The sequence below is a fragment of the Euwallacea fornicatus genome, chromosome 2 (genome assembly GCF_040115645.1).
Source record: "Euwallacea fornicatus isolate EFF26 chromosome 2, ASM4011564v1, whole genome shotgun sequence".
Lineage (NCBI taxonomy): Eukaryota > Metazoa > Arthropoda > Insecta > Coleoptera > Curculionidae > Euwallacea > Euwallacea fornicatus.
Genome location: NC_089542.1, coordinates 7,638,703 through 7,665,295, shown reverse-complemented (window position 1 = coordinate 7,665,295; position 26,593 = coordinate 7,638,703). Strand labels below are relative to the sequence as shown.

Below are 26,593 nucleotides of genomic sequence, written 5' to 3'. Positions count from 1 at the left end.
CCCCTTCTACCAATCCAATGATTAGGAAAATTTTCATTTAGAAATTGCCGAACGGCTAAAGCATAGTGCGGTAGTGCACCATCTTGTTGGAATGTCAATAGAATGCCGCCAAATAACCCTCGAAATACTCCAGAAGGTACGACAGAGATTCGAAGCAAATTTATTTCACTGTCAGGAAGTTAACGGACAGTATTTTGAACAATTGATTTAGGTGATTTTATGCGTTACGTATTTGTAGTATTCATAAAGAAATAATCGTTTTACTCATCAGTGGTTGTTCGAAAGTAAGAAATTTAGATATCACCATGAAGCCCTTCAAAAAACCTTGAATTTGATGTATAACTCGACCCCCCTTCCCATTTAAAATTTCAGGGGTGGTTCATCCCCTGCCCAGTGGGTGAAGGCAACCACCGTAAATATCTAATAAAAAATCTTCCCCCTCCACACTAAAGTTGACGTGTCCGAGCATTTTTGCATAACTTTTTTATTAACCGAGAAAACAGCTTTGTTTCGTTTTAGTTGGCGCACCCTGTATATTAGCTTTATAGGAACTTTAACGGGACTTTTTCATTTTTCGTTATAACCGAGAGATTGCTTTAGCCGAGTTTTATTGTGCAACTATTTTCAATTAGCAAAAAGATACAAAATCGTTTAAAAAACAAATATGCAGTCATTTTGACAGATTTGCGATGCTCGCCTGTTTAGTTTAACAACAAATTCTGATGATCTTACTTTAATACTTTTAACATTTTTGCAGGATGAAAGATCGCTCGAAATTAGATTCCAAAGAAGTTTTTTAAAAGTCAAAAACTGAATTCGAATTGCGAGTTATTGACCCTTGAAAGATGATCTAGTAATTCACCAATTGAGCGATGTCGGATTGCCCGAGAGCAGTGAATGAACGTTAATACTGAGTTTCCCGAGCAAAACGGCAATACTGGCAATCGCGCTTTTTAATTTTCGCAGGAAGCGACGTTTGCCTTTATCTTTATCTCATTCAATGGCCATATGAAAGACGAAGTATTACGAAGAATAGTAACTTTTAGTTTATTATTATAGAACAAAAATTGTAGGTTATATTATACTGACTGTGTGCTGAAAGGCTTGGTTTGGTTTAATTTTTTTTAATGTATGAAGTTTTTTTTGTAAAATAGGGTATCTCGAGTGGATGTAAAGTTATTATTAATATTATAAATTATGGGAAGATATTCGAGCGACTCTGACGACGATAAACGCTCCAATAAAGCATCCAAAATCAAATCCCGTCGCAGGTACTTCTAAATAAAAACACAGTTGAACCGCATTATTTTTCTTCCGCGTTATTTTTCTTTTAAACAAACTACCCTCATCTCCCAGATCATCATCTAGTGATTCAGCCGACTCAAGAAGGACTCGTCGCTCTACCAAGAAGTCCTACAGGAGATCCAGAAGCAAAGAACATTATTCAAGGTCTCGGTAAGTGAATATGAAATCCAATTTTATAGTAATCCCTAAAATTTAATCCTGAAACTTGTTAGACGGTCAAGAAGCAGTTCTTATACATCTAAATCGAAATCGCGCAGATCAACATCTCGTGAAAGATCAAAATACAGACAGAGTTCCAGTAGGGAAAGATATCGTAGGTCAAAGTCAAGAGATAGATACAGATCCAGGAGGTCTAGATCTAAGTCATATATTAAAGAGTATGTTTCAAAGCCGAAAGCAAGATCTTCATCTGTTAGTTCTAGCTCTGAGGGAAGTAATAGTAAAGATAAAAGTAAGAAAGCTGACTTAAAAAGCAAGTCTAGTAGCAGTGGTAGGTTTTGACTAATTGTATTTGTCATGAAGTTGGCCTCATGCTGAAGGATTCTAGCTGCAGCAAGGAGTAAAGGGAAGACTGATAAGCCACCAGAGGATAGTGGCGAAGTTGTGGTAATTGATAGTAAAACACTAGAGTTAATAAATGAGGATAAATTTGTTTCAAAACCATTCTTGTCAAAAAAGACAAATAAAGCTTTGGATAATATTGTGATTGATCTGAATAAGCAGACTATTAAAGTGCCTGATGTCCCAGATATAGAGCCAGATGACAGCATTTTTCATCATACTGTAAGTTAGGCAATTTAGTGTAAGGTGACTGTTTAATTCCTTAATAATAATGTTTATTTTAGTTGTTTATCAGCCAGGAGGCCCGTATGGAGAAATGGATTAAAGATTTATGCACATACCGCCAGAAAGCTCTTCAACAAGGAACAAAAAACGAACCATGAGTTGGCGTGCGTTTATTTGTTCGCTTCTGGTGATAGTTTTCTCTCTTTCACTTATCATCTTTATGAAAACTGCTTGGGATTTGAGTGAAGTTGATACTTGTCCTTGGTGTTTTGGTTTGAACTATTGTGCAGAACTTCAAAACAATACAACTCTTCAGTATGACTCTTTTAGTAAAGTTGTGTTTAATTTATTCAGTGTTAAAAATGTATATTTTGCGCGAAGTGGGGGGACTGAGGTGGTAATTAAAAAATTGATTGATAAAGGTGATGATTTCCCTGACATTAGGAGTGAAATAAAAAGTGAAGATCTAATTAATTTCTTAATAGAGGAGAAGTTGAGAAATTTCCAGGTTGGATTTTATGAAAAATGAATTTTTCTTATTGTAACAAAATTTAAATTTTTTTCCCAGGTATGCAGTCTTGAAACTGCTCAAATATTCCTAAAAGATTTTGCCTACAAAAACCTTTCCTATCTTTGGACTCTTCTCAACATTAATGCAGAGCCTCTCCTGCTGGAAATCTTTCCAAAAGAAGAAAATTGGCCTGTGCCACGTCTACTTGGCTACTGTGGACGCACGGTCATAGAAGAAAATTGCGGAGCACCTCTGAACAATATAGAAGATTTAAGTTGGCATGACCGTGCATATGTGGCACTTCAACTGTTGGATATTTCATTTAAATTCACCTTTGAGCATTCAAAATTTAGGCTTTATTTGACCGATGTGTCGCCAGATAATATTGCAGTGAATATGTCTAACTTAAAGGCATCTATTGTGGACTTAGAAAATGCAATTTTACAGAGGAAGATTGAAAGTAGGTTGAAAGGGTCAGAGTATCAATAAAGTTCAAATATTTATCTTGCTTTTGTTGTTTTTCAAGGAACAGATACATTTCATTATACTCAACATAGTGGCACTGATGAATATGCATTTTCTAAATCAGGAATATGTAGCAGAACTATTAGTGACCACAACATCTACTCCATTTGTAGAGTGAGCATATTAAAACAACATAAGTTTTTTTTACTGAGATTCTGATTTATTATATTTATATCCACAATTTAGTTGCTGTTATCTCCATCGGCCCCCTACCCAATGATGAGCGGAGGTCTTCTTCATTCATCCCCTTCAACAGTTGATGCTGCAAGGTTATTTGTGCAAATCGAACTATGCGTGTACTCGACGAATCATGTTTCAAGATTTTTAATTGTTAAACAAATCAAGGAATTAATTCGCGCTGAGCTGTATAAAGTTAACTATTATAACAAACATTAACAATGTAAATTGGTAATAAACTGTGCATCTAGGAATTTGTTTCATGCTTTGTACCTAATTATCCCCCTCCTCGGATTTTTTTGGCCACGTTTTTACAGTTGTTTGAATATCTAATGAATAATAGTGTGCCTGATTAGTAAGTTGAATTGTTAAATTTTCAATACAATTTTGCATGAAAAGATTTGAAATTAACATTATTTGTAATGAAAATTCGTTTATAATTATATTATAATTTAGGCATCTGTAAAGAAAATAATGATTGAAATATGGGATTTCATAGACCAAAAATCTATATTTAAAATTTTGTTCTACTTATAACTGATTTAAATAGCCCGCCCTCATGACGGGTCAGCGGGTGGCGCGCTCATCCATCAATTCATGTCATCACGGTCAGCATTGCCAAGTTTCGCATTATTCTCCTTATCTGCAGAAAACTCCTTTAATTACACGGTGTTTATTAGTAATCTGAAAAGATTTTTTTGTAAAAAATACTACTAAGGCCTTAATAGAGTTTCATATTTAGCTTTCTTGGAAGTATTTAAAATTTTGAGTTGAACAAGAAATTTATAATACAATACATCCCGTTCACGCTTTGAAAACGTTTAGCGACAATGTCGCAACGTGTAGCACAAGCCATCGAAAATGGCAAGATGGAGTCGGACCGACGATTATAGTGCGGTTTGTACGCGAATATTTCCGAAACAAAGTCGTTTAAATAATTGTTAGTTAACCAAAACGTAGACGAAAGTCTTATTCAGTGATTAATCAAAAATTTTTAAGCGAAAACGGTGCATTTTACGAAGAAATCGGTACGAAACTTCGACTGCCCATGGTAAGTTGTTTGTTGATGTCGGCCCCTGTTTATCCAGGTGATAACTCGGCAGAGTAACGTTTGACCGACTGTTCGTTGAGTTGTATGGAAGATATTTCTTTTTTGCATATAGCCAATTTACGGAAAATGTGAAATAAATTTGGATAAAATACATCACCTGATTGGTCCTGTTCGGCGATGGCTAAATATCTAGTCGTATTCAATAATCAAATCAGCGCCAGGATCATATCCGTCCTTGTTTACCACGAGTAATTAGAAAAAGAACAAACTAGACCGAGGGCGACGTGCTGTTATTTTTGACCAATTAAAATGTGCCCGTCTCAAATAATTGCAGACATTTTGCTTCCGAATTTCAGGGATTCGGGGGATATATCGGCGAAATATCGATTAAAGTCCTAAAAACAGGTTTTCGCCCCGATATTTTAGGGGTTTGCCTCGTGTGTTGCTTTGAAACGTGATCCGTCTAAATTCGATTTGAAAAGCGGTGAGAATTAAAAGAATGGCGTCGCCAAAGTTCATTGTTCTCTCCGTGCTTTTAATTGCCTAGGTGCCTATCTTGGAGCAGTTTTATCGAGTTATGTGTATATTGATGCCGAACGGCTAATGAACGATCTTTTTAACAGTGTACAAAATGCTGCCAACATCTAATTGAAGATGCATCCTCTGTCTAGGAGCTTCAAATATCCGTTTTCAATTACCTGTACGTTGTATGTATTAATATCGATACAAAATTAATATTAATTGTTTACGTAAATTTTCGTCTCCAGAGATCTAATATATGACTGTATAGACATCTTTGGTTAGTATTGTGGACTGTAGTTATTACATAAGTAATGCAGCATAAGTTTTTAACGAAATTATATATCTAATGGGGACAAAAACAAGGAGAAAAAAATGATACCCCTATAATAATTTCTCTTTTGCATGCGCCTGGCAGGTATAGAGACCATTCAAACGTCCCAATTTTCAATGCCAATAAGACTCATTATATTACCACATTATGGCTCCTCCTGACACAGAACTAAGCACGTTTTCTGTCCTTCCAACACAAATATTTGCAAAAAAGTCACTAATGCAGGTATGCTGAGAATATTTCTGTCTCTAATATAAGAATTAAATTACTTCTTTGTTGATGCAACAAACTTATAGATTATTGAAATCCTATTTCCATTTAGATACAATATGAGAATTCGAGTGTCAATTTCAGGTTTTGTTTTTATCACCGAATATAGGTATTTATCAGAATAGTTGATATGAGCAGATATGTGAAAGGAACAACTGGGAGCTGTTTGGCTACATATTAGGCTTATCGAGAACATTCATTTATGTATTTTTTAATATTTAATTTTTTTTTATTTATTGAGGGATTTAAATATAATTCCATTAGTCTTTATATTTATTGATAAATATAATAAAAGTTGATTAAACCTTAATTCTACTTTGCAACAATATAAAATATACACTTTGGTGAATGTAGGTCAAAGGATACCGCCTAATTTAGAAGGCTTTTTTTTGGTTGAGAAGTCTGATTTAATCCATAGGGTGAGAAGTTGTACAGCTTATGGTATGAAGAACACATAAGCGTATAGCTTTTCCCCTTTGGCTTTTATCACAAGTCATCAGAATGCAACACTTTCCCGTTAATGTAAGAAGCAAATATCTGCCCAATAATGATATTCTTTTTAGTTATGCATATTTTGTGGAAGTAATTGTATCAATACCAAATTTGATGGAAGTGTACATGGTGATTGTTAAGACTAATTTCAGTATTTTTATGTCATAGATAAAAAATTGTTTTATACTTGATGACATAGAGAATATGACATAAGTGTTATTCCTAGTTCTATTTAAAATCATTGTCTGAATTTGTCAATACTTAGGTGTTTTAAAGTAAAAATGCGCATAATTATAACATTTAAATTTTGTGATTTTCTCATTTTAATTTCAGTTAAAAATACAAACAAGGGAGTAATACATTTTATTCAGAAATAGTTCAAATACTAAGCGCTTTGGTTGCCTATATTTTGCTCTCAACAAAAAACTCTTTCCACCTAAATGTGTAATCTGTAATTTTGCTTTATCTGTTCAATTAACGTCGGGAAATAAAATAAATAAAATCATGAAAATTCAGGTCTATCCAATAGTATATATTCGAAATAATTGAACTTCTTTTAATTTGAAAACATAATGTGCTAGTGATCATGAATGCTCATCTTTGTTCTATTTAATCATTTCTCTATTTCCTAAGGTTTACCAAATCTCCCTAGAATGCCTTGTTATCCGGGACAGTTTGTGTATTGGAGCCATAATTTCGACTTTGGCACAATTGTTTATAGTGTGAATGCACCTCCTTTTGAAATCTGAATATTTCAGGGTGATACTTTATTGAAAAGGTTATTTTGTATCGGTCTTTAAATATTCAGGGGAGGCATAGTACCTTGGAATTCACAAATACTTACTTAAATCTATTAGCAAAAGTAATATGCAAATAAACAAGTTTGTTTACGTTTTGAAAACCAGCCAATAGGACAACGCAAAATCTAAAACTAGAAAAACTCATACTTAACAGTGAAACAGGATCGATCTTGTTCATAGGTATTATCAGTACCTATTTATATCAGGGTGACGATTATTGAATTTAATTTGTCTTAATTAAGTTATAACGCATTTTCTTTCTTCGTTCAAGAACTGATTTGCTTTTCTGTAAAATTGCGACATATACGGGTACTTTATTATATCCTTGAGATAACATACTTTAGCCTTCGAATTACCTTACTTAGCTCATCGGAATTATATCGGCCAATTCATATTTCACATCAGAAAGTTAGATTTTATTCTTGTTTTATTACGTAGAAAGTAAAAAATATTGAATTGGTTATAACAATATAAATTTTATTTTAAAGTTCCTTCAAAGCTGAACAATTACAATTACAAACTTTCTTCTTTTAAATGGAACACTCGGTAGTATGGTTGTTTTAGGTTACCCTTAATGGAATATTCTATTGAATTAAATCGAATCGTTTTATTCAACGTACCAAATAGTTAATGAGTGTTTTACATAGGATGAACTATAATTCGATGAATGTACGTTTACATTGGAGATCTGCTTTATTTAAAGTATTTATTTCTTGAAGTTATAACATTGGTTCTACTTTCAGCCCAACACTAGATGTCTATTGCCTCCCAGTAGACCCAATGGGGAAACTGCTAAATGATTGTTTATTTTGTAATACTTTGAAAGAGCAATTGGACGTTCAATAAACATTGCTTGTATGAGAAAGTCCCTTGCTTCTTTGCCTATATTTGCTTGGATTTTCTCATAATATGAGTTCAGCTTTTCGCGTTCCTGCTGAATCGGTGAACTGACTTAATCGAAGATTCGAGACTTACCTGGGCCACTCATTGAAATAACAGTTAGGTTTTTAAATAGGTACACATCTGGCTTAGTAGTGTTGCTAACCCCATCGTTTTAGTATAACTAGTTGTCACTGTGTTTCTAACTACAAAAAGTATCTAATTAGTGAGAAAAAACCAAATATCTAAAGACCACAGAGACTCACATTGAAGTGGTCGTCACATTTTGTGTGCATGTAGTAGAGCTGTTTCTTTTATAGGCGTAAAATAGTTACTTGCACAGTTTGCACTTTTTTTTTTTTTTGATGCGGTTAAAAAAAACTTTTTTAGATTATCTCTACTCTACTATTGTTACACAGCTTGGAATAATATATTTTTTTGTATTTTTACCCATAATACAATTTTATTACTAAACTTTAATTCTACATGGGCCATCAAATCTAAAGAAAAAGCAATATATGTTTACCTTTAAGGAATTTTATGAAAATTTAATGACATCATTGCTTGTTTAGCATCTGAGCCAATATGCAGTAATCTCAAGAAAGCTGTCATTTATTCTGTTTTCCTCAGGCGATATATATCATTTTTGCTATGAAGAGTAAGCTGAAAGGTATTACACCACAGAATTGTTGAAGTACCGGGCACCTTGAATAAAGGACATTTCATATTGTTATTTTCTCATATCAAAATGAATGTAATGAAACACAGCATAATATGTAGTGCTGAAAAAATAGAGAAACACTTCAAGGAAATTGCCGGTAATTCTAAAAACTCACATAGTTTCCACAAAAATTATGAAGGACTCCATTTTATGAATATTTTACATACATGCTTAATATATTCTAATTTCATGCTTTTCATTATATTATAGTGATATGTAAAATATGAGATTTAAATGGTCTTAAGACTTAAATTTACTGTGTATGTATCTCGTCATAATATGCTGTAGCGACCCATTTAAAATTGATAAAATCAGTACAAATGATAAACCACCATTTGTTTCACATGGTTTTAATATCTAAATAGAAATGCACTGCACAAACCACTCTACTCATTCCGGACAAGTATCTTCGAAAGGTGAATACTTGGTATAGTAAGCTGCACTTCAAAGTAAGGCAGTAAACTAACAATAAAATTCACATTTGTTTATCTTAATACTTCACAATCTTCTTTGTTGGCAGGACAGTTTACATTGAACTATAATAAAGCTAAAAGAATACAAGAACACAATGCAGCTTGAAACCGAAATTCCTAGAATTAAAAAATTTTAAAGTACAATTAATTATTATTTTGTGTGAGTTTTAATTATCACAAGTAGTAACGATTCACATAAAAAAATGTATTTAATTTGATCTTTTGTCAAATATGGATATTAAATTCTACTTAATAAAATTCTTATTCAAATGAACTCAGGAAAATACCCACTCTAGAGTCTTTCTGATTACAGCCTTTCTGATGGCAGAGAAGCTGCATTAAATGCAAAGACGGTTCTGTTATTAACTGTAAGTCCTGGATCTACCTTCTGCAGGACATACTCTAGATTGTAATCAAGTATACTTCTGATCAGCTGTTTCTGAAATATAGAAATTCTAGTTGCATTCAGCGATTAACCCCAAAAGCAAATTCCATAACTTGTTGCGGATTGTGTGTAAGAAAGATAAACAAGTAGGCAATGTAGTCAAACGCTATTTTTAATGCAAAGGGAGCATATTCCTTTCAACTTCACGCTGAGTTCATTTGTGTTTCTTCTACTTTAAACATGGGTCTAGGTGGACCCTAAATATCTTTACGGATTTAGCAACAAAAGTAGAGGTACCTAACCAGCTCGTTATACCTCTTCATTTAAAAAACAATACCGGGCTAATCTTGTGAGGAATTAACTTAGATGCCGAAGACGAACCATTTCTAAAAGGGTCGCTCACGTACATGGTAAATAAAAGTCTTTAGACTGTTCGGAAGTTTTACAGTTCATGAAGTGGGAGAGCTGTTTCTTCTTCCAAGGTAAATATCTCAAAAACGGTACAAAATAGGGATTCGTTTGTTATATAATTTTTTCTAAGATTGAAAGTCAAATCCATCAATGCAACAATATACGAAGTGTTTCATTTAAGATAAGAACATCACTTACAGAATATTGCAAGGTTGCTGAGAGTTATGAAGGATCATTTAAAACGCTACTTTCCTTTATCAATTGTTCCATTGCATGTTGGGAAATATTGTACCACATATTTAGATCTCTCATAAAAAATATTTTTATAAGGCCCTAGTTATATTTTGCTAGAATAAGTAGATTTTATGGTAATTAAGAAATACAAAATTCAAAATGTTCTGATTTTTTTTGTGGATATACCCGAAAATATTCAGATTTTTCACAATTTCAGCCTTAATCTTAAACTGGCCTTACACTTTGATCCTATATCTATACCTTATGGTTTACAAGATCCCCATATATTTCCGCAAATTTGCAGCACCTTGTGTACATATACTCCAACATTGTTTTTTTGTGGAAAAAAACTAAAATATTTTACCAAAAGATCATTGAAACAGTAATTGTTCACAATTTGAATATATTGTGTTGATTAGCATAAGCTTTACCGTAGCCTTTGATTTTCAGAGATGGTCCTATGAGATGAGCATCAAAGAAACGCTATGTCCCACCTAAAGCGATGGACTCATACGACTTGTTCGGCGAAGATGGAACTGGTGGCATGTTGGAAAATTTGCCCGAGTTGGGCGCGGTACACCTCGATCCGGCGGTGACTGGTGACAGAAATGCGCCAGCGGCTTACTCTCAGCCAATTTACTCACATCAGGAGACTCCTCTTCAAAAATTGGCCTCATTCGGTTCAAATACTACCTCGTTTTCCCACATGGATCCCAATAACCCTCAAAACGTGTACGCGCAAGGTTACGGTACACCCGCCGACGGTCGTCCCCCGATGGGTCCGCCCGGAGGCGCCTATGGCCACCCCCGACAGGTACCCAGGCCGCCCGTAGCGCCGCCAACACCGAATCAGTACTCCTATCAGCCAACTGCTGACACCATGTATTCTATGAGTGACATGCAACAAGTACCTATGAATGACGCTAATGCCATGCAGGCTGGCTGGGGGCAGCACTATCCGGCAATGCATCGCTACCCGCAGATGAGTCAGTATAGACAGCAGCCTATGGCAGGATACCCGGAGCAGAAGCAACAGCAATTCCCGGGGATAATGCAGCAAACGCATCAAACTCCGTACCAAATTCCTCAGAGGCACGCTCCGCATCCTCACGGGTATCCTCAGGCTCCTAGCTATCCTACTACAGCTCCCAATCAAGGGTATGGGGGTTACATGCACCAAAGAATGCCTCACCAGTATCCTCAAAGTCATCATCAGTTGGATCCAATGCAAAGTCAACAGTACGGACAAATGGGACATCAATCTCTTCCTCATCCGGGGAGCGTTCCTAGCTCAGGGCACATGGGCCAAGGTCATTCAGTGCCTCATCCACCTCAGCAGCAGCAACAGCAGCAACAACAACCGCAACCTCCGGCTCAGAACCCAATTACGCAGCATCCCGCTGGGATTGTTGGATATAATCAATCTCACCAACAACAGCAGTATGGGGCAAAGCACCCCAGTCAATTAGGGGGTAATTCAAGTCCCCAATACAGAGCCCCATTTCCCCAATTATCACCCCAAATGTCTCCACGGCCTCAAATGTCTCCAAGACCCCAAGGGCCTCAAGTTTCTCCAAGGCCCGTAGTTTCTCCTGCCAAACCAAATATGTCTCCGCATCAACAGCATCCGCAGATGCAACAGAGCAACATGAGTCCTCGGCCTGCAGCTAGTTTACCGAGTTTACCTCCAAAGAATGCAGCCCCAGGATCAATGCCGTCATATTCGCAACAAAGTACCTTGCAGGCTTTAGAGCAAATGGTGATGCCTCCCTCGAACACCGGAATGGCTGAGTACCCGTCATACCAGTCTCGAAACTCATTAGGTCTGCCTCAAACCCCCTCTATGGGAAATGTCATGAGAAATCAGCAACTGTCTGAACAGTGGCCGCCACCTCAATCTCCGAGACCCCATTTAACAAATTTAGGAGGAATCAATATAATGGATCAGGTCACTAATAATGCTTCTATTCCAGCCAGTCAGTCATTAATGCCATCTCAACTACCAACATCAGCCGCTACTACTTTACCTAACCCCGTAAACATGTATGGAGAGGAGCCTCCTCCTACCAAACAAATTAATGAGAAAATTGAGGAGCATAGAGCAATGGTAGAGCAAAACACCCAGGAAATCTCACATAACCTGCCATCAAGACCTCAGTCGGAGTTTCCACCGATTCAGTCTCCAACTACTAGTATGCCTGACAAAATTCCTAGTAGCACTACTAATGTGGAACCTACCCATCTCCCCATAGGGCAACCGACTGCATCTCATCCCTCGACACCTACTCCCACTTCCACTACTGATGATAATTTACCTAATGCCATTCAAGAACACAATTTACAACCTCTCAGTAGAGAGAGTGGAGAACCTAATATGGCTAATTCCACTTCGAATCCTCATACTCCTACTCAAAGTAGGCCCTTTGATGCTGGGAATTTCGTTCGTACCACGACACCTACTTATCCTGGACAAAATCGACCAGAGACTCCTAAAGGATTTAAGATAGATGATCTAACCCAACCCAGTGTTTTTACTTACAATCAAGAAAACTCATTATCACAGGAGTCTGTGGCTGAGTCAAATCATTCAGAGTCTAGTCCTAATTTCCAAAATCTTGGCTACTCTTTCCCGAAACCTGCACAAGAAGGTGAAGTGAAGATAACTGAAGAGAAATCACCATCATCTCCGACGCAATCTCATTCATTAACGAGTCTGAATGTAAGCCAAGTGGAGTCAAATATGGTCAACTTGGATCAGGCTGTAAGTTCCCCCACAAGCACACCTCAACCGCCAAGCGTTAGACAGGTAGAACCAGCGGTCAGTTTACCTCCAACAGAACACAACACAACAGATCTGCATTCAATTTCTAATATAATGGGAAATTCCAACAATCAGAACTCTCAAGATGGTTTAAACAGTAGTTTCACTGAAACGGTGGCTTCTCACTCCAATCAGACCCCAGTACCAATAGGTGTCACTGCACCTCCTACTCAACAACCATCAATTCCGAATCAGTATCCCATGGTGACTCCTAATGTACAAAATGTACAGGTTAGTTCAAATATGCCCTACGAGCAGCACAGTTATCCGCGACAAGTACCACACGCTGGCATTTCAATGATGCAGAATCTAAATCATATGGGAATTATGCCCAATCAAGACATGAGTGCATATCAGCCTCCTATAAGCCACCAACAAGAAAGGGCAGCATTGCAACAACAATTGCAAGAATTATATTGCATGCCTCCAGCTCCGGAACTGCAGGAAAAGATTATAAATCTTCAAGAAAAGTTAAACATTCTTAGCCAACATGAGGCTAGTGATCAGTGCAATGGTGGTTCTGCGTGCATTCTTCAAAGCCCAATGTTTTCCTCATCGGCTATGATTGATAGCCCTCAAGTAACAAGTACTACTGGTAGAGGGAGAGGCAAAAGTGCAGGAAAACCTAGGAAGCCTCGATCGAAAAAGGGGGAAAAGGGAGCTTATGCCGAAATAACTCAGTCACCGCTAACACCTCAACCGCAACAATTATTACCTGTTTCTGAAGATTTCGTCACACCGGGTGCTGGATTAAACAGCGAAATGTCAGAATTTACTGATTTCGCTTTGGAACAAGTGGTCGAGGAAAAGAAGAGAGGCAGGAAGCCCAAAGACTCAAAGAAACCCAAGGAGCGCAAAAAGAGAGAGGCCAAAGACTCTCCCGACCAACCTAGGGTAAAACGAAAGTATGTCAGAAAGAAAAAGTTGCTTGAGGAGCAAGACGATGGTTTTCTAGAAGAATCGATTCTTAAGTCAGCTGATAGTTCTCACGATTCTTTTTCTCATGAGAATAGATCTTCCGAGGAAGCTGAAGCTAAGGCAGAAGCTGGTGACGAGCCAGAGTCTTCCACTCCGGAGAAAAATATGAAAAGCGAGGAGAAAGATGAGCCCCAGGAGATGCAGGCAGACTCACAAACTCCTGCTGACGGACCCCCTTTGCCGGAATCCAGTGACGAGACTAAGAAAGACGAATATGCATTTGACGAGTCGCAAGTCGACGAGGAAATTGGGGAAATGCCTAAGAAAATTAAAAGACCAAGAGCAGCCCCTAAAAAAACAGTGTCTGCTGCACACAAACCCCGCGGTAGATCAGGGTCTAAACGCGGACGTAAAAAAGCCGCTCAAAATGAATCTGATGGAGAAGGTGAAGATTTCATCACCACTCCACCTCCTTCGCCTCCGGAGGATGATAACTCAAACAAGCGAAGGTCTGCTAGGAATACTCAACGCAAGAAATATATTGATGACGTAATGCTCAGATTCTCAGACGATGACACCCCACCAACTCCAAGAAGCAGAAAACCTTTAGTTCCTGACAAACCCATTTTACCCATACCAACATTAGGTACACAAGCTTCTTCATCGTCTACTCCTCATGAGACCGAATCAGAAGATTTACCGTCTCACGGAGCTGGAGATTCAGCCAAAGGAATGAATTACGTCTATGTTAATACCACAGACGATGACTCCATGGTGGTCCAATATGTCCTGGCATCAAGAATTATCAAGAAAGAGGTTAAAGTTGAAGGCGTCAAAAAAGAAGAGGAGGATAATGAAGAAGAAGAGGAGGAAAAGGACAAAGTGAAAGAAGAAGAAAAAGATGGTGACGACAAGGATGTTGCAGAGGAGAAAGCTAAAGAGGAGGAGGAGAAAACGGAGTTGGTTGAAATCGAGGAGTATTTCGTGAAATACCGAAACTTTTCTTATTTGCACTGTGAGTGGAAGACTGAAGATGAGTTGTTCAAAGGAGATAAGCGTATTGGGAATAAAATAAAGCGCTTCAAGCAGAAACAATCCCAGATGCTTAATATCTTTGAAACTCTCGATGAAGAGCCATTTAACCCCGATTACGTCGAGGTGGATAGAGTATTGGATGTTTCAGAACACATGGATCCAGCCACAGAGGAAACTGTAAGACATTACTTGGTGAAGTGGCGTTCTCTCCAATATGAGGATTGTACTTGGGAACTCGAAGAAGACGTCGATCCCATTAAAATTGAGCAGTATGAGAAATTTGCTAAAATACCTTCAAAAGATAAATGGAAACCTAAGAAGAGACCGACCCCAGAGGCCTGGTGTAAGTTAGATGAATCTCCTGTGTACAAAGGGAGCAACAGTCTAAGAGAGTATCAACTGGAAGGATTAAATTGGCTTCTATTTTCTTGGTATAATGGACGGAATTGCATTTTGGCTGATGAGATGGGATTGGGCAAAACTATACAAAGTTTGACTTTTATCCATTCAGTTTGGGAGTATGGAATCAGGGGACCTTTTTTGGTGATTGCCCCACTCTCCACGATTCCTAACTGGCAAAGAGAAATAGAAAGCTGGACTGATATGAATGTGATTGTTTACCATGGCTCTGCTACCAGCAGAAATATGATTCAAGAGTATGAAATGTATTATAAAAACGATAAAGGTCAGCATGTAAGAGATCTCACAAAGTTCAATATCTTAATCACAACTTTTGAGATTATCGTGAACGATTTTGCCGACTTAAAAGGCTTCAGTTGGAGGTTGTGCGTCATTGACGAAGCACACAGACTTAAGAACCGTAACTGCAAGCTTCTAGAAGGTTTACGGCAACTGTCTTTGGAGCACCGAGTTCTCCTATCTGGAACCCCATTGCAGAATAACGTGAATGAACTGTTTTCTTTGCTAAACTTTTTGGAACCTACGCAGTTTTCAAAATCAGATGTATTTTTGAAAGAATTTGGGTCTTTGAAGACCGAACAAGAAGTGCATAAATTACAGTGTTTGTTGAAACCCATGATGCTTCGGAGGCTTAAAGAGGATGTTGAAAAATCCTTAGCCCCCAAGGAGGAGACTGTCGTTGAAGTGGAACTGACTAATATCCAAAAGAAATACTATAGAGGAATTTTGGAGAGGAACTTTTCTTTTCTCACTAAAGGAACTACTTACTCAAACATTCCTAATTTAATGAATACAATGATGGAATTAAGGAAATGTTGTATCCATCCTTACTTGCTCAATGGAGCTGAAGACCAAATCCAGTACGATTTCAAGCAGCAGAATGGAGAAGATCCAGATGCGTATTACAAGGCGTTGATAAATTCAAGTGGTAAAATGGTACTTATCGATAAACTATTGGCGAAATTGAAGGCTAATGGTCATAGAGTTTTGGTCTTCAGTCAGATGGTTAAATGTCTAGACATCCTGGAGGACTACCTTATGTATCGAAAGTATCCCTATGAGAGAATTGATGGGAGGATTAGAGGAAATCTTAGACAAGCTGCAATTGATCGTTTCTCAAAACCCGATTCTGATAGATTTGTTTTCTTATTGTGCACTAAAGCTGGAGGTTTGGGAATTAACCTAACAGCAGCGGACACAGTAATTATATACGACAGTGATTGGAACCCTCAGAACGACTTGCAAGCCCAGGCGAGATGTCACAGGATAGGCCAACAGAAAATGGTTAAAATTTACAGATTGTTATGTAGAAATACCTACGAGCGGGAAATGTTTGATAAAGCATCTTTGAAGTTGGGTCTAGATAAAGCTGTTTTGCAAAGCATGAATACTAGTCAAGGAGATAAAGGATCGGGTCATAGACAGTTGAGTAAGAAAGAGATTGAGGATTTACTTAAAAAGGGAGCTTACGGAGCTTTACTCGATGAAGAAAATGATGGAGATAAGTTTTGTGAAGAAGACATTGATGTAATCCTAGCGAGAAGGACTCAAGTTATAACAATGGAATCTGAGAAAGGCTCAACTTTTTCCAAAGCTAGCTTCGCTTCGAGTGCTAGCAGGTCAGATATTGACTTGGATGATCCAGATTTCTGGAACAAGTGGGCGAGGAAGGCTGATATAGATACAACAGAGAAGGACGAGACTGAAGATTTAGTGATTGCTGAGCCGCGACGCAGAACCCAAATCAAGAGATATGGGCATGATGAAAGCGCCTTGGATATGTCAGAATTAGAAAGCTCCTCTGATTCCGATCCGGAGAATGACCCTATGGGTTTGAGGAGTAAGAGAAACAAACTTAGGAAGAAGCGATTGAGAGGTGATGATTATTATCCGAGGGAAGGAGAGAAAGGGGAGATGGTGTATGGAAGTTGGTCTAGAAGGGAATGTTTTATGGTTGAGCGGGGATTATTGACCTTTGGTTGGGGCCGTTGGACGGAGATTCTTCAAAATTCGCAATTGAGAAAAGGATGGAGAGAGCAGGATATTGAGGACTGCGCCAGAGTGATTGTAAGTATCTTTTATCAGTGGTCAAAGACCATAGGTTGCCCGAAATTGCACCACTGAAACTTTATTCATTTAAACAGTTGTTTGCTATACAAATTAGAGCGGTTTCTTAATGCTATTTCTAGATTTTTAAAATTTTCCTAAACCCACTAACACAAACAACATAATGAATTTAAAATATATTATACCAACATTGTATAATATGTTCAAACCGTTATGTTAATTAACCTTATTAGGTGGCTTTATTTAGATACAAGAAATCGTTAAAATAATTAAAATTTCATGATATTTGAAATCATTGGGTAATGTTTGCTAATGCTACAAAATCGAGACTTAATTATGCACAAGACAAACAAATGTCTAAAAGTATAATTCGTCAATATGTCTCCTGAAAATGTAAGAGAAAGGTAGCATGTGACCTCAATTTGGTCTTGCCACTTATTGGGATATCACTCGGGATATCATTAGAAATTGCAGAGATCGGAAATACAAATATTCGTGACAAACACTTGGGGTGACCATCAATAATCATTGAAAGCAAAGGGGCTAATTTTGATCAAAAAATAGAAAGTCCAGAGAGGAATTTTTTTCAAGATATTTAAGCAATATGGAGTTCGGGATCACAAGGGTATCTATTAAATGGTACTGATAGTGAATAGAGTGATGAGCATGTGAATATTGCAAAGTAAATATAATTGACGTTAAAAAACTATGTTGTGAACTTAGAAAGCTTACAGGTTTATAATTTAAGCATACTATTTGATAGTTTTCAAGATTTAGATCTATAAAAAAATCATGACATTAAAAGGCACTTTCCCTTTGGAAATTTTATGAACAGCAGTGACTGTTTATTGATCGAAATAGCGAAAACTATGTCTTTAAGCCTTGTGAATTGCTTTTGGCCTATTCAATTATCTTTACCTTGCAAAATTCATATCCGGACTTAGGTATTTACTGTCGATAATATGCGATAGACGCATTTGTGCCTGATTCCAAATTACGTATTGCTTAAATACATCTTGAAGTACTCCAATGACCACTGAATAATTAGCATTGGAAATCTTAGACATTGAAGTGGGATTTAACAGGACGTTATCAGACTCATTAAGTGATAACGTTAAAGCACGAGGAGTCGAAATAACCATCATCAACTGAACTCACAATATGTTGAAATTCAAAGATTGTTGACACTACATAGGGGCACACTTAAATTTGGGGCGGCGAGGAGGAAATTTCCACAGGGGGATTCTTTTCCCTATGATTACTCATGAATGACCTATTGCTTTGCCTTACCATTCTGTCTTTATGGGAAGTTGAACTACGAGTCTATGCAGCTGATATAGCAGTAGTCCTAAGTACCATTTTTTTTTTTTTTTTTAGGAGTTGTTGGATAGTTATAATGTGCAGCTGGCGCTACAAAGATAATCTAACAATTGATCTGAAGACACAGTTATTTTTGCCTTTGCTGAAAAGAAAAAACTGGACTTCTTGAAATAACCTTTACCTCTTTGGTGTTATAATTCCGTTTTCAACAAGAATGATGTACCTAGAAATTACTCATGTCACTTACATCAAACATCCACGTGATTAACTCGGTCTGGAAGACATTACTTTTCTTAGGAACCTACCAAAACATGTGAGATCAGATTGTACCTGGTAGGTACAATCTAGTAGGGGGATGGCTTCCGAACCGCTAATAGTGCAGGAGCAGGGCTGTACTTGAGAAGGAAAACCTTATTACTTCCCGTAACGATTAGGTGCGCAACTAAGTTTTTGGATTTCACACATGAATGGCGCTAACAGCACATGTAGTCGACATATACAAGGTGTCCCGTTTAAAGCCGCGATTGAGGATGGCTCAAAAACAGTGCTTTGTATAAAATAAGTTTAGAATTAAAGTTGTTCGGCAAAGACGGGGACATGTCATGGAGATATTGAATTTTAGTTATAACGTCTTTTTTTAAGGCCATTTCAAGGGCAACCTTCTTTTTCTTTAATGGCAACCCCGTATTTTTTACAAATCCTTGTAAGCTTTCAAAAAATGAATATCTTTTATTTGAATAATTTTTTTATTTGAAGTTTTGCTGCAGAGTTGTCCTTGATTTTTGTCCTATTTTTGAAATAATCGAAATTATTGCATTTTTTTTAAGTTTTGCAATGCATATACTGTTTAAAACTCAAAACAATCCTTCAATTTAATCAAAAAAATTATTCCATGGAATTTTTTTTTATTTGGAAAATTTTAAATTGTGATTTGAGGAACTTATGGAAGCAAATGTTGAAAAGAATATCCTTCCTGCTCCAAACACGTCTCAACTATTATTCCAAAAGAATTGTTTATTCCGCGCAACATTTCCCCGTTTATCAATTGACACGCATTTTTCCTTTTGATGTCGTCTGCAGTTCTTGGCCCTTCTGCATAAACTTTGTCCTTTAAACAACCGCAGAAGAAAAAATCTGGTGAGGTCAAATCAGGCAATCTAGGAGGTAAGTTCACTGAACCGCCTCTCCATAGATTTGGATATACACAATTCATCCAGAACCTCAGAAGACATCCTAGAAAAATGAGCTGGGCAGCCTTCATGCTATACCACTTCATGTAATTGCAAGTGGAATATTTTCTAACAATTCCAGAAAATTATTAAGCAAGAAATCGCAGTACATTTCTCCATTCAAGTTTCCTTCAGCGAAGAGAGGTACAATTAAGTAATCCCCAATAATACCGCACCATAAATTCACCGACTATAGTCTTTGATGTCGGACTTCTGTAAGCAAGTGTGGATTTACAGTATCAAAATGCAGATTATGGCAATTCACTACATCATGGTCGAAGAGGAAATATACATTATAATTTAATTATTGCCTTGCCCAATTACAAAAATTGACTCGGTTTTCAAAATCATTTCTATCGAGTTCCTGATTTAAATAAATGTGGTAAGGATGGTATTTATTCACCTTCGAAGTTCCTTGGATACTTGTCTTTGATATTCCTGAGTCAGCAGCAATTTGACGACAACTTACACGCGAGGATCGAAGGCAACAGCTACAAGAACTTCTATTTAATTGCCTTCATGTGGTGCACTTCGGAGGCGATTGCGTTTTTTTTAATTTCTAACGTTTTCGTTTCTTTGAAATTTTTAATGACACTGTTGAAAGTCGTCCAACAGGGAACTCTTTGCAGCATAAAGTTCTGCTGCCCGACTAATATCTCCTTCAATCTTTCCATAAATAAAAACCATTTCTAATTTTTCATCTAAAGTGTAGTGACCGATATCAATTATTGAATTTTGAAATGAAAAAAATGATTTTTGAATAATTTCACAAAAAACAATTAGGTTTATTGTCGAAAAGAAAACATCGATTTTCTGTAGATGTTGATATAAGATTGGCTCTAATAAGAGGAAATTTAAGAATTTGTTTTTTTATTAGATAGGATTGTTATGAGTTTTAATCAGAATATGCATTGTAAAACTTTTCTAGAAGATAAATGCAATAATTTCGACTATCTTAAAAATTAGACAAAAATTAGGATAACTTTGCAGCAAAACGTTTAAAAAAATTGTTCAAATATAAGATATTAATTTTTTGAAGGTCTACAAAGATTAAAAAAAAACGGGGTTATCATTTGAAAAAAAGTTACTTTTGAGATGACCTTAAATTGACGTGTTGGCTAAAAGAAACTATCTTCACAAAATGTCCCCCTATTTACCGGACAGCTTTTATTTGAAACCTTTTTTCATACAACCTACCGTTTTTGAGTAATTTTCAATCACAACTTTAAACAGAACAAATTATATATCAGATATTGTGTTTTGTGTATAACTTGGGCAGTTCTTAAGAACAACCAGTTGTAATACCAATACGTGTCGCAATGCAGAAATAATTTTTCTAAAAATGAAAATGTTGAGTTTTCTGTCAAACAAAATTTACGGGAAGTTTTACTTTTTTGCTTTAATTAACTCGAAAGAAAGTGAAGTTAAACCACTTCATTTGCTTGTGGTGACCTACGCCGAACATGCATAATCGAAAACCCCCTATGAAAATTGGTTTAAACGCTTCAGAAGTAGCGATTTTAGCACAGGACAAGAAGCGCTCCGGAAAACTAAATACAATTCAAGACGCCGATCTGCGACCGTTATTGGATGAAGATGATACGCAAATACAAGATCAACTTGCGGAACTATTGAAAAACATGACTCTCCAAGGTATTTCCAAACGTTTATGTGTTATGGGAAAAATTCAAAAAGCGAGAAAATGGGTGCCGCATGAGTTGACTAAGAGACAGATGGAAAATCGAAGAACCACTTCCGAAACTTCGCTTTTGCGACATAAATGAAAGAATTTCATACATCGAATTGTGACTGGAGATGAGAAATGGATATTTTTTGAGTATCCCAAACGCAAAAAAATCGTGGCCTTCACCTGGCGAAGCATCAACATCGACGGCATGGCCAAATCGCATCGGAAAAAAAGAGTTAAATGCCTTAATGGGACTAGAAAGGAATCGTGTACCTATTAGCTGTTGAAACCGTCAATCGGCATTGCTACCGGCAGCAACTCATCAATCTAAACCGTGTATTGCTCGAAAAGCGGCCAGAATGGGGCACGAGACACGGAGGAGTGACACTGCGCAGCATAACAACGCTTCCATGCCATCGCACTTCCATCGTCCAGGACGCCACCAACATGCTGAAATGGAATCTGCTATCGCACCCGTCATATTCGCCAGACCTGGCCCCCTTCCGATTATCACTTGTTCTGGTCGATTGAACGTGCCAGGGCTACACTGGGCCAATTTCGAAGAAGTAGAAAATTGATTGGATGAATGATTTCGGTCCAAAGACGCGTCGTTTTATCGTCGTATTTAGGTATTACCAGAAAAATGGCAAAAATGCGTTGGTAGGGAGGGACGATACTTTGTATAAACCATTTTATGTATTTCTCTTGAAATTTTTCAATTTTCGTTGATCAAACAAACCCGGAAACTTAATTCCGTATCTACTATCAATGATCATCCCAAGTTGTTATCATCAATATTTATATTTATGATCTCTCCGTAATCTCTTCATCCTGTTTGATTTCCTGAATTGGCGTACAGTATATTTGTCAAAATTCCACTTTGCATTTTGCGATATCTCGAGGTAATGAAGCTTTGTCGGAACTATTTTTGTTGAGAATACCCTGTAATTATAGAGAACTAATTTCGAAACTCCCTCAGAGTATATATTTTTAATTTACAGCTGCTCTTCTGTCTGAGATTCTATAGAGGCGATGAGAAGATTCGCAACTTTATTTGGGACTTGATTGCGCCTACTGAAGGTGGCGAGCAAAAAATATCTAGGAATCATCAAGGTCTGAAAGATCCTGTTCCCAGAGGGATACGGAACAAACACAAAAGAAAACCAAGTAAAGATACTAGGCACGCTGCCTTAACCGATCCGAATCATTGGAGTAAAGATGAGAAATACGATGGGGACATATTCTTAGAGAATAATTACAAGAAACATTTGGGCAGGCACGCCAATAAGTAAGTTTCTATTAATTTTCTTTTCTATCGATTTTGCCGGCTACATCGAATTCGTTTTTGATGATGATTTTCATGCTAATTTAGAGAATACGTAGGTATTCAATGAGAAAAACAATTTCTCAAACTCTGATTCATCTGGAGATTTGCAGATTATTTTACTTCTTTGGAAGCGATGTTTGAAGGTTTTGTTTTTAATTCCAGGGTGCTTCTTCGAGTGCGCATGCTGTACTACATTAAGCATGAAATCATTGGAGACTTGGTGCAACACATTACCGATGGAGTGCAAGCCAGGTGAGTCTTTAACTAGTCGCTGTACTTTTGTCTCATCATAAGTAGCCTTTGGTCACTTTGTTTTTATCATTTTTTACTCAACTTATTAATCTTTAACCTAAAATAAGAGGCAAAGGAAATATAACTAATTGCCTAAATCTTAAGGTAAGAGTTTCTGTTTCATGTTCTATTTTTTATATTTATAAGCATTTATTTAATCTCCAAGGTTGGGATTCCAGCTTACCTTAAATTCGTTTATCCGGGATGCAGTGGATTTGAAGTATTTTCTATAAAAAAAAGTACCACTGCATTCCAGATGATCTTCCAGTATATTTATGCATGATGCTTCCCGAGGTCATGCCAGACAGCTTTTTGCATCCAGACTATTTTAACTCGTATCATTACCCTTTTATCACAGCTTATCGCTTTTACATTCTCGTTTTAACACTAATATATATTGTGGGTCCCAACGCCCCTGCCCCCCTTTATATATGAGAATGAAGTTTTTCAAAAATAATAATTGACTTAGTGCCGAGCGCGTTTGACTCGCCCATCGCGTCACATTCTGATTCGTTTTTGAGGGTTCTTCGGTGGAAGTAGCTTAACCGTGCTTGACACTAGACACTGTCGGACGCTCAAAAATTACGTTGAAGGTTCATTCTCATATGTAAGAGTGAAAATGTAAGCGGTACGGCACTCGAAACCAAATTATTATTTTTGAGAAACTCTTCAATTGAGCTTTTGTAGACACTTTAGGTGGACTTGTCGATGCCAGTAAATGAGAGAAAAAAAGAAATTTTGCCATTTGACGGGACTTGGTAAATGTTTTTCAGGTCGATAATTATTAAATCATCAAATTTGGTGCCTTATTTTGAGTCGCAAAGGCAATCTTTGGATTATTTGCAGTTGAGCTAAGAGGAGATCGGGCAATTCTTGATGTTCGAATGGGAATATGTAAATCAAAAGGACTTCGGCACACTCGTGATTAACAATTATACAGGTCTGAAGAAAACACCCGAAAACGCAGGATAATAGATTAAGTCTAACCTGAACTAACCTGTTCAATATAGTAGTGCAAATTGAGTAAATAGAACACAAAGTGGCTACACCGCTCACCCGGTATATTATAATTCCTTGCAGCCTGTAAGATGCACAAAACTTTTGTCGTACGTGTGCTACATTTAATTTTCACGTGTTGAAGTCAACAGAAAAAGGTGTTTTTTAAGACAAATACTATGAAATTTCGCAGTCAAAAAATTCTCAAATAAGATATTCATAGGGAATTAATATACAAGTACAAAACAAAACGAAGATCTCAGAACGAAATTTTATCAAAAGACATGTTTTCGATCGCAGCTCTTCTAAACAATAGACGGTCGCCCTATAACAGAAATAATACATTTTTGCAGACTGCGATCGCAATTTCATTTAATATGTTGGATATTGCCGTTTTCCGTTACAAAGTACTTGGATATGAACTTGTGGCACCCTGTCTAGGTCCGCATAGCGCGGTCTTCGTACAGCCATCAACTGAAATACCCAAAGAGCCTATTGTTTAAGTTTTAGACAGACTCTTGTCCACCTGAAGTTCACTCAAGCTCGCGATGATACTGTTCAAAAAAAGAAACAATAGCAAATCAAAGAAAGCATTACCAATCAAAATTAACAATTGGCGAATTAATTCCATGTGTGTGCGCGCGCGCCTACCGACACAGTGCCCTGCCGATATACCCCCCGGTTACGGAGCAATTGCCCGCCCCCTGGTGGGACTCGGAGTTCGACAAGTCGTTGCTGATCGGAACTTGGAAACACGGCTACGAGAATTACACCGCGATGCGCCAGGATCCGGCCCTGTGTTTCCTGGCTCGGTGCGGGCCCCCCTCTGACAAGGAGATTCTGATGCATATGCAACCCGCAACCCCCAGTCAAGGGCACAAGTAAGTACTTTGAGCGTCACTTTTTGCCAGGCCAGGGCTTACGGTAGAGTTAGGTTTGTTTTTTTAACTCTTTTATGTGCTTAACGAGGGTGTCGCGCATGCTTTGGCATTCGCGGCACTTTTGCTGCTTGTATTTTATATTATCTATTGCTGGGATTTTCATCATTTTTTTTTATTGCGGCCATAATGCCACGCATCACCTCCTATTGCAGGGTTTAACCTCATATTTTTGTCGTCCATAATGCTCCCAGCAGAACCGGTTAGGAACCTACGTTAGGAACATGCGGGGCTTTCATTTCATAAACGAACCGCATTTAAATATCTTTTGAGTCTGTGAAAGATTTTATTTGAGAAAAAAACACGTCTGTTGAGATTTGGAGAGAGAGAGAGAGAGAGAGAAGGGAATTTTATGCAATTTTTAACAAAGGAAATATTCGAAATCTTACCTTGAAACCAGTAGCAGAGCAATAGAAGGTGAGTGATAAAATTCTGTTACGCGGACTTAAATTGGACGGTTTTTCCTCAAAGCAAACTTTAGTTAAACAGAATTAAAAAGACGTTTAGGGTGGTTGATTTTGAAATGAAACCTCCGTATGAAATTCAGTCATCAAACACTATCGTTGCTTTCCGAACTTTTTTCCTATCGAACAAAAATTCTTTCACAGCAACGAGGACGACATGGACGATGAGGATACCAACGAGGAATCTAGCCTTAAATCACGCAATCGGGACAATTCGGAAGTTAACTCAGAGGTGGCAGAGCCTTCTCCGGGGCCTTCTGCTTGTTCCGAGAGTCAGCAGCTCGAAGAGGGTGACATGAAGGACGAAACTGGGGACGACAAGACATGGCCCACTATCACCGACTTAAACACGCGGCTTAGACGAGTCATTACGTCGTATCAAAGAAATTACCGAAAAGAGGAGCAGAAGTTGCAGGCCAGCAAAGCAAAGGTATGTTCAAGTAAAAAAAAATACAAAAGCATATTCATTGTACTGTTTATTATTGTGTTTTTTGTCAGTATCTACCCCCTTACACCCCTCTCTTAATCGCGCACTCCCTTTGCATGCAGGTTCGGATTGAGTTTGGAAATTGCGTGTTTGTTCTATTTTCTCTTGTTAATTTCCAAAATGCGTGAGGAAAAATGTTTTATCTCAGGATAATCCGATCCTGATCGCATGTGGGTCGTGGTTGTTGGTGGGTAGATTAGAATTTGTATGTGTCTATAGCAACAGCAGCAACAGCAACTGGAGGCTTCCACCTTGAGTAGCCTCACTTCTCCTCTAGCGGCTCTCGCGCAAGTCTCGCAACAATTCGACTCTCGAGACCCAACGGCCGCCATGGGGTTGCAGGGATGGGATTTACAACAGTTAGCTCTCTATCTATTGGTAAGTTATCATTTCCGTCAGGCATGATTTATTTCGTTATTGGACCCTCCTGCATTCATTTTTGTCAGGTTGATGTTTTAGTATACACGACAATTTTTTTGTCTGTTATATCCATGTGTGGCGTCAATACCAAATACCTTTAGGAATATCTGTTATATATATTTTAACCCAGGGGCTATCGGGTTTATTTGAAAAGTTATCAATATTGTAAACATAAAATATTTGCATTTTTAACTTTTTTTTAAATGAAACACTATATTAAATATATTGATGTATGTGTATATTATGAGGTATTTATAGAGTATATATTTTTTTAAAGCAAAATTATGTATACGTAAATTC

General features: G+C 37.4%; 3 protein-coding genes across 6 annotated transcripts in view; all 3 read left to right on the top strand.

The window, feature by feature from the left end:
• The window catches only part of LOC136350239 (serine/Arginine-related protein 53-like), a 90,932-nt gene extending 88,507 nt beyond the window's left edge, over nucleotides 1-2,425 (top strand). Inside the window, exons 2-6 of the mRNA XM_066301781.1 lie at nucleotides 1,135-1,271; nucleotides 1,357-1,455; nucleotides 1,518-1,795; nucleotides 1,853-2,088; nucleotides 2,151-2,425. Of these exons, the coding sequence (XP_066157878.1) occupies nucleotides 1,198-1,271; nucleotides 1,357-1,455; nucleotides 1,518-1,795; nucleotides 1,853-2,088; nucleotides 2,151-2,249 (786 nt within the window). The 5' untranslated portion in view covers nucleotides 1,135-1,197 and the 3' untranslated portion in view covers nucleotides 2,250-2,425. The remainder of the gene's footprint in view (nucleotides 1-1,134; nucleotides 1,272-1,356; nucleotides 1,456-1,517; nucleotides 1,796-1,852; nucleotides 2,089-2,150) is intronic.
• LOC136350232 (divergent protein kinase domain 2A) lies at nucleotides 2,312-3,558 on the top strand. The gene is made up of 4 exons (XM_066301764.1): nucleotides 2,312-2,599; nucleotides 2,660-3,062; nucleotides 3,129-3,241; nucleotides 3,314-3,558. The coding sequence occupies exons 1-4, from the start codon at nucleotides 2,312-2,314 to the stop codon at nucleotides 3,521-3,523; spliced, it is 1,014 nt and encodes a 337-aa protein (XP_066157861.1). The 3' UTR covers nucleotides 3,524-3,558.
• A 607-nt stretch (nucleotides 3,559-4,165) lies between these two features.
• Nucleotides 4,166-26,593, top strand: part of kis (kismet) — a 32,545-nt gene continuing 10,117 nt past the window's right edge. For 2 of the 4 annotated variants that reach the window (XM_066301707.1, XM_066301702.1), the window contains exons 1-7: nucleotides 4,166-4,355; nucleotides 10,324-17,134; nucleotides 22,372-22,658; nucleotides 22,860-22,949; nucleotides 24,644-24,865; nucleotides 25,531-25,816; nucleotides 26,093-26,251. In XM_066301707.1, the coding sequence (XP_066157804.1) occupies nucleotides 10,376-17,134; nucleotides 22,372-22,658; nucleotides 22,860-22,949; nucleotides 24,644-24,865; nucleotides 25,531-25,816; nucleotides 26,093-26,251 (7,803 nt within the window). In that variant the 5' untranslated portion in view covers nucleotides 4,166-4,355; nucleotides 10,324-10,375. Of the gene's footprint in view, nucleotides 4,356-4,760; nucleotides 5,056-10,323; nucleotides 17,135-22,371; nucleotides 22,659-22,859; nucleotides 22,950-24,643; nucleotides 24,866-25,530; nucleotides 25,817-26,092; nucleotides 26,252-26,593 lie in introns of those variants that run through there. The other 2 variants (XM_066301705.1, XM_066301708.1) reach the window with 2 other exon arrangements.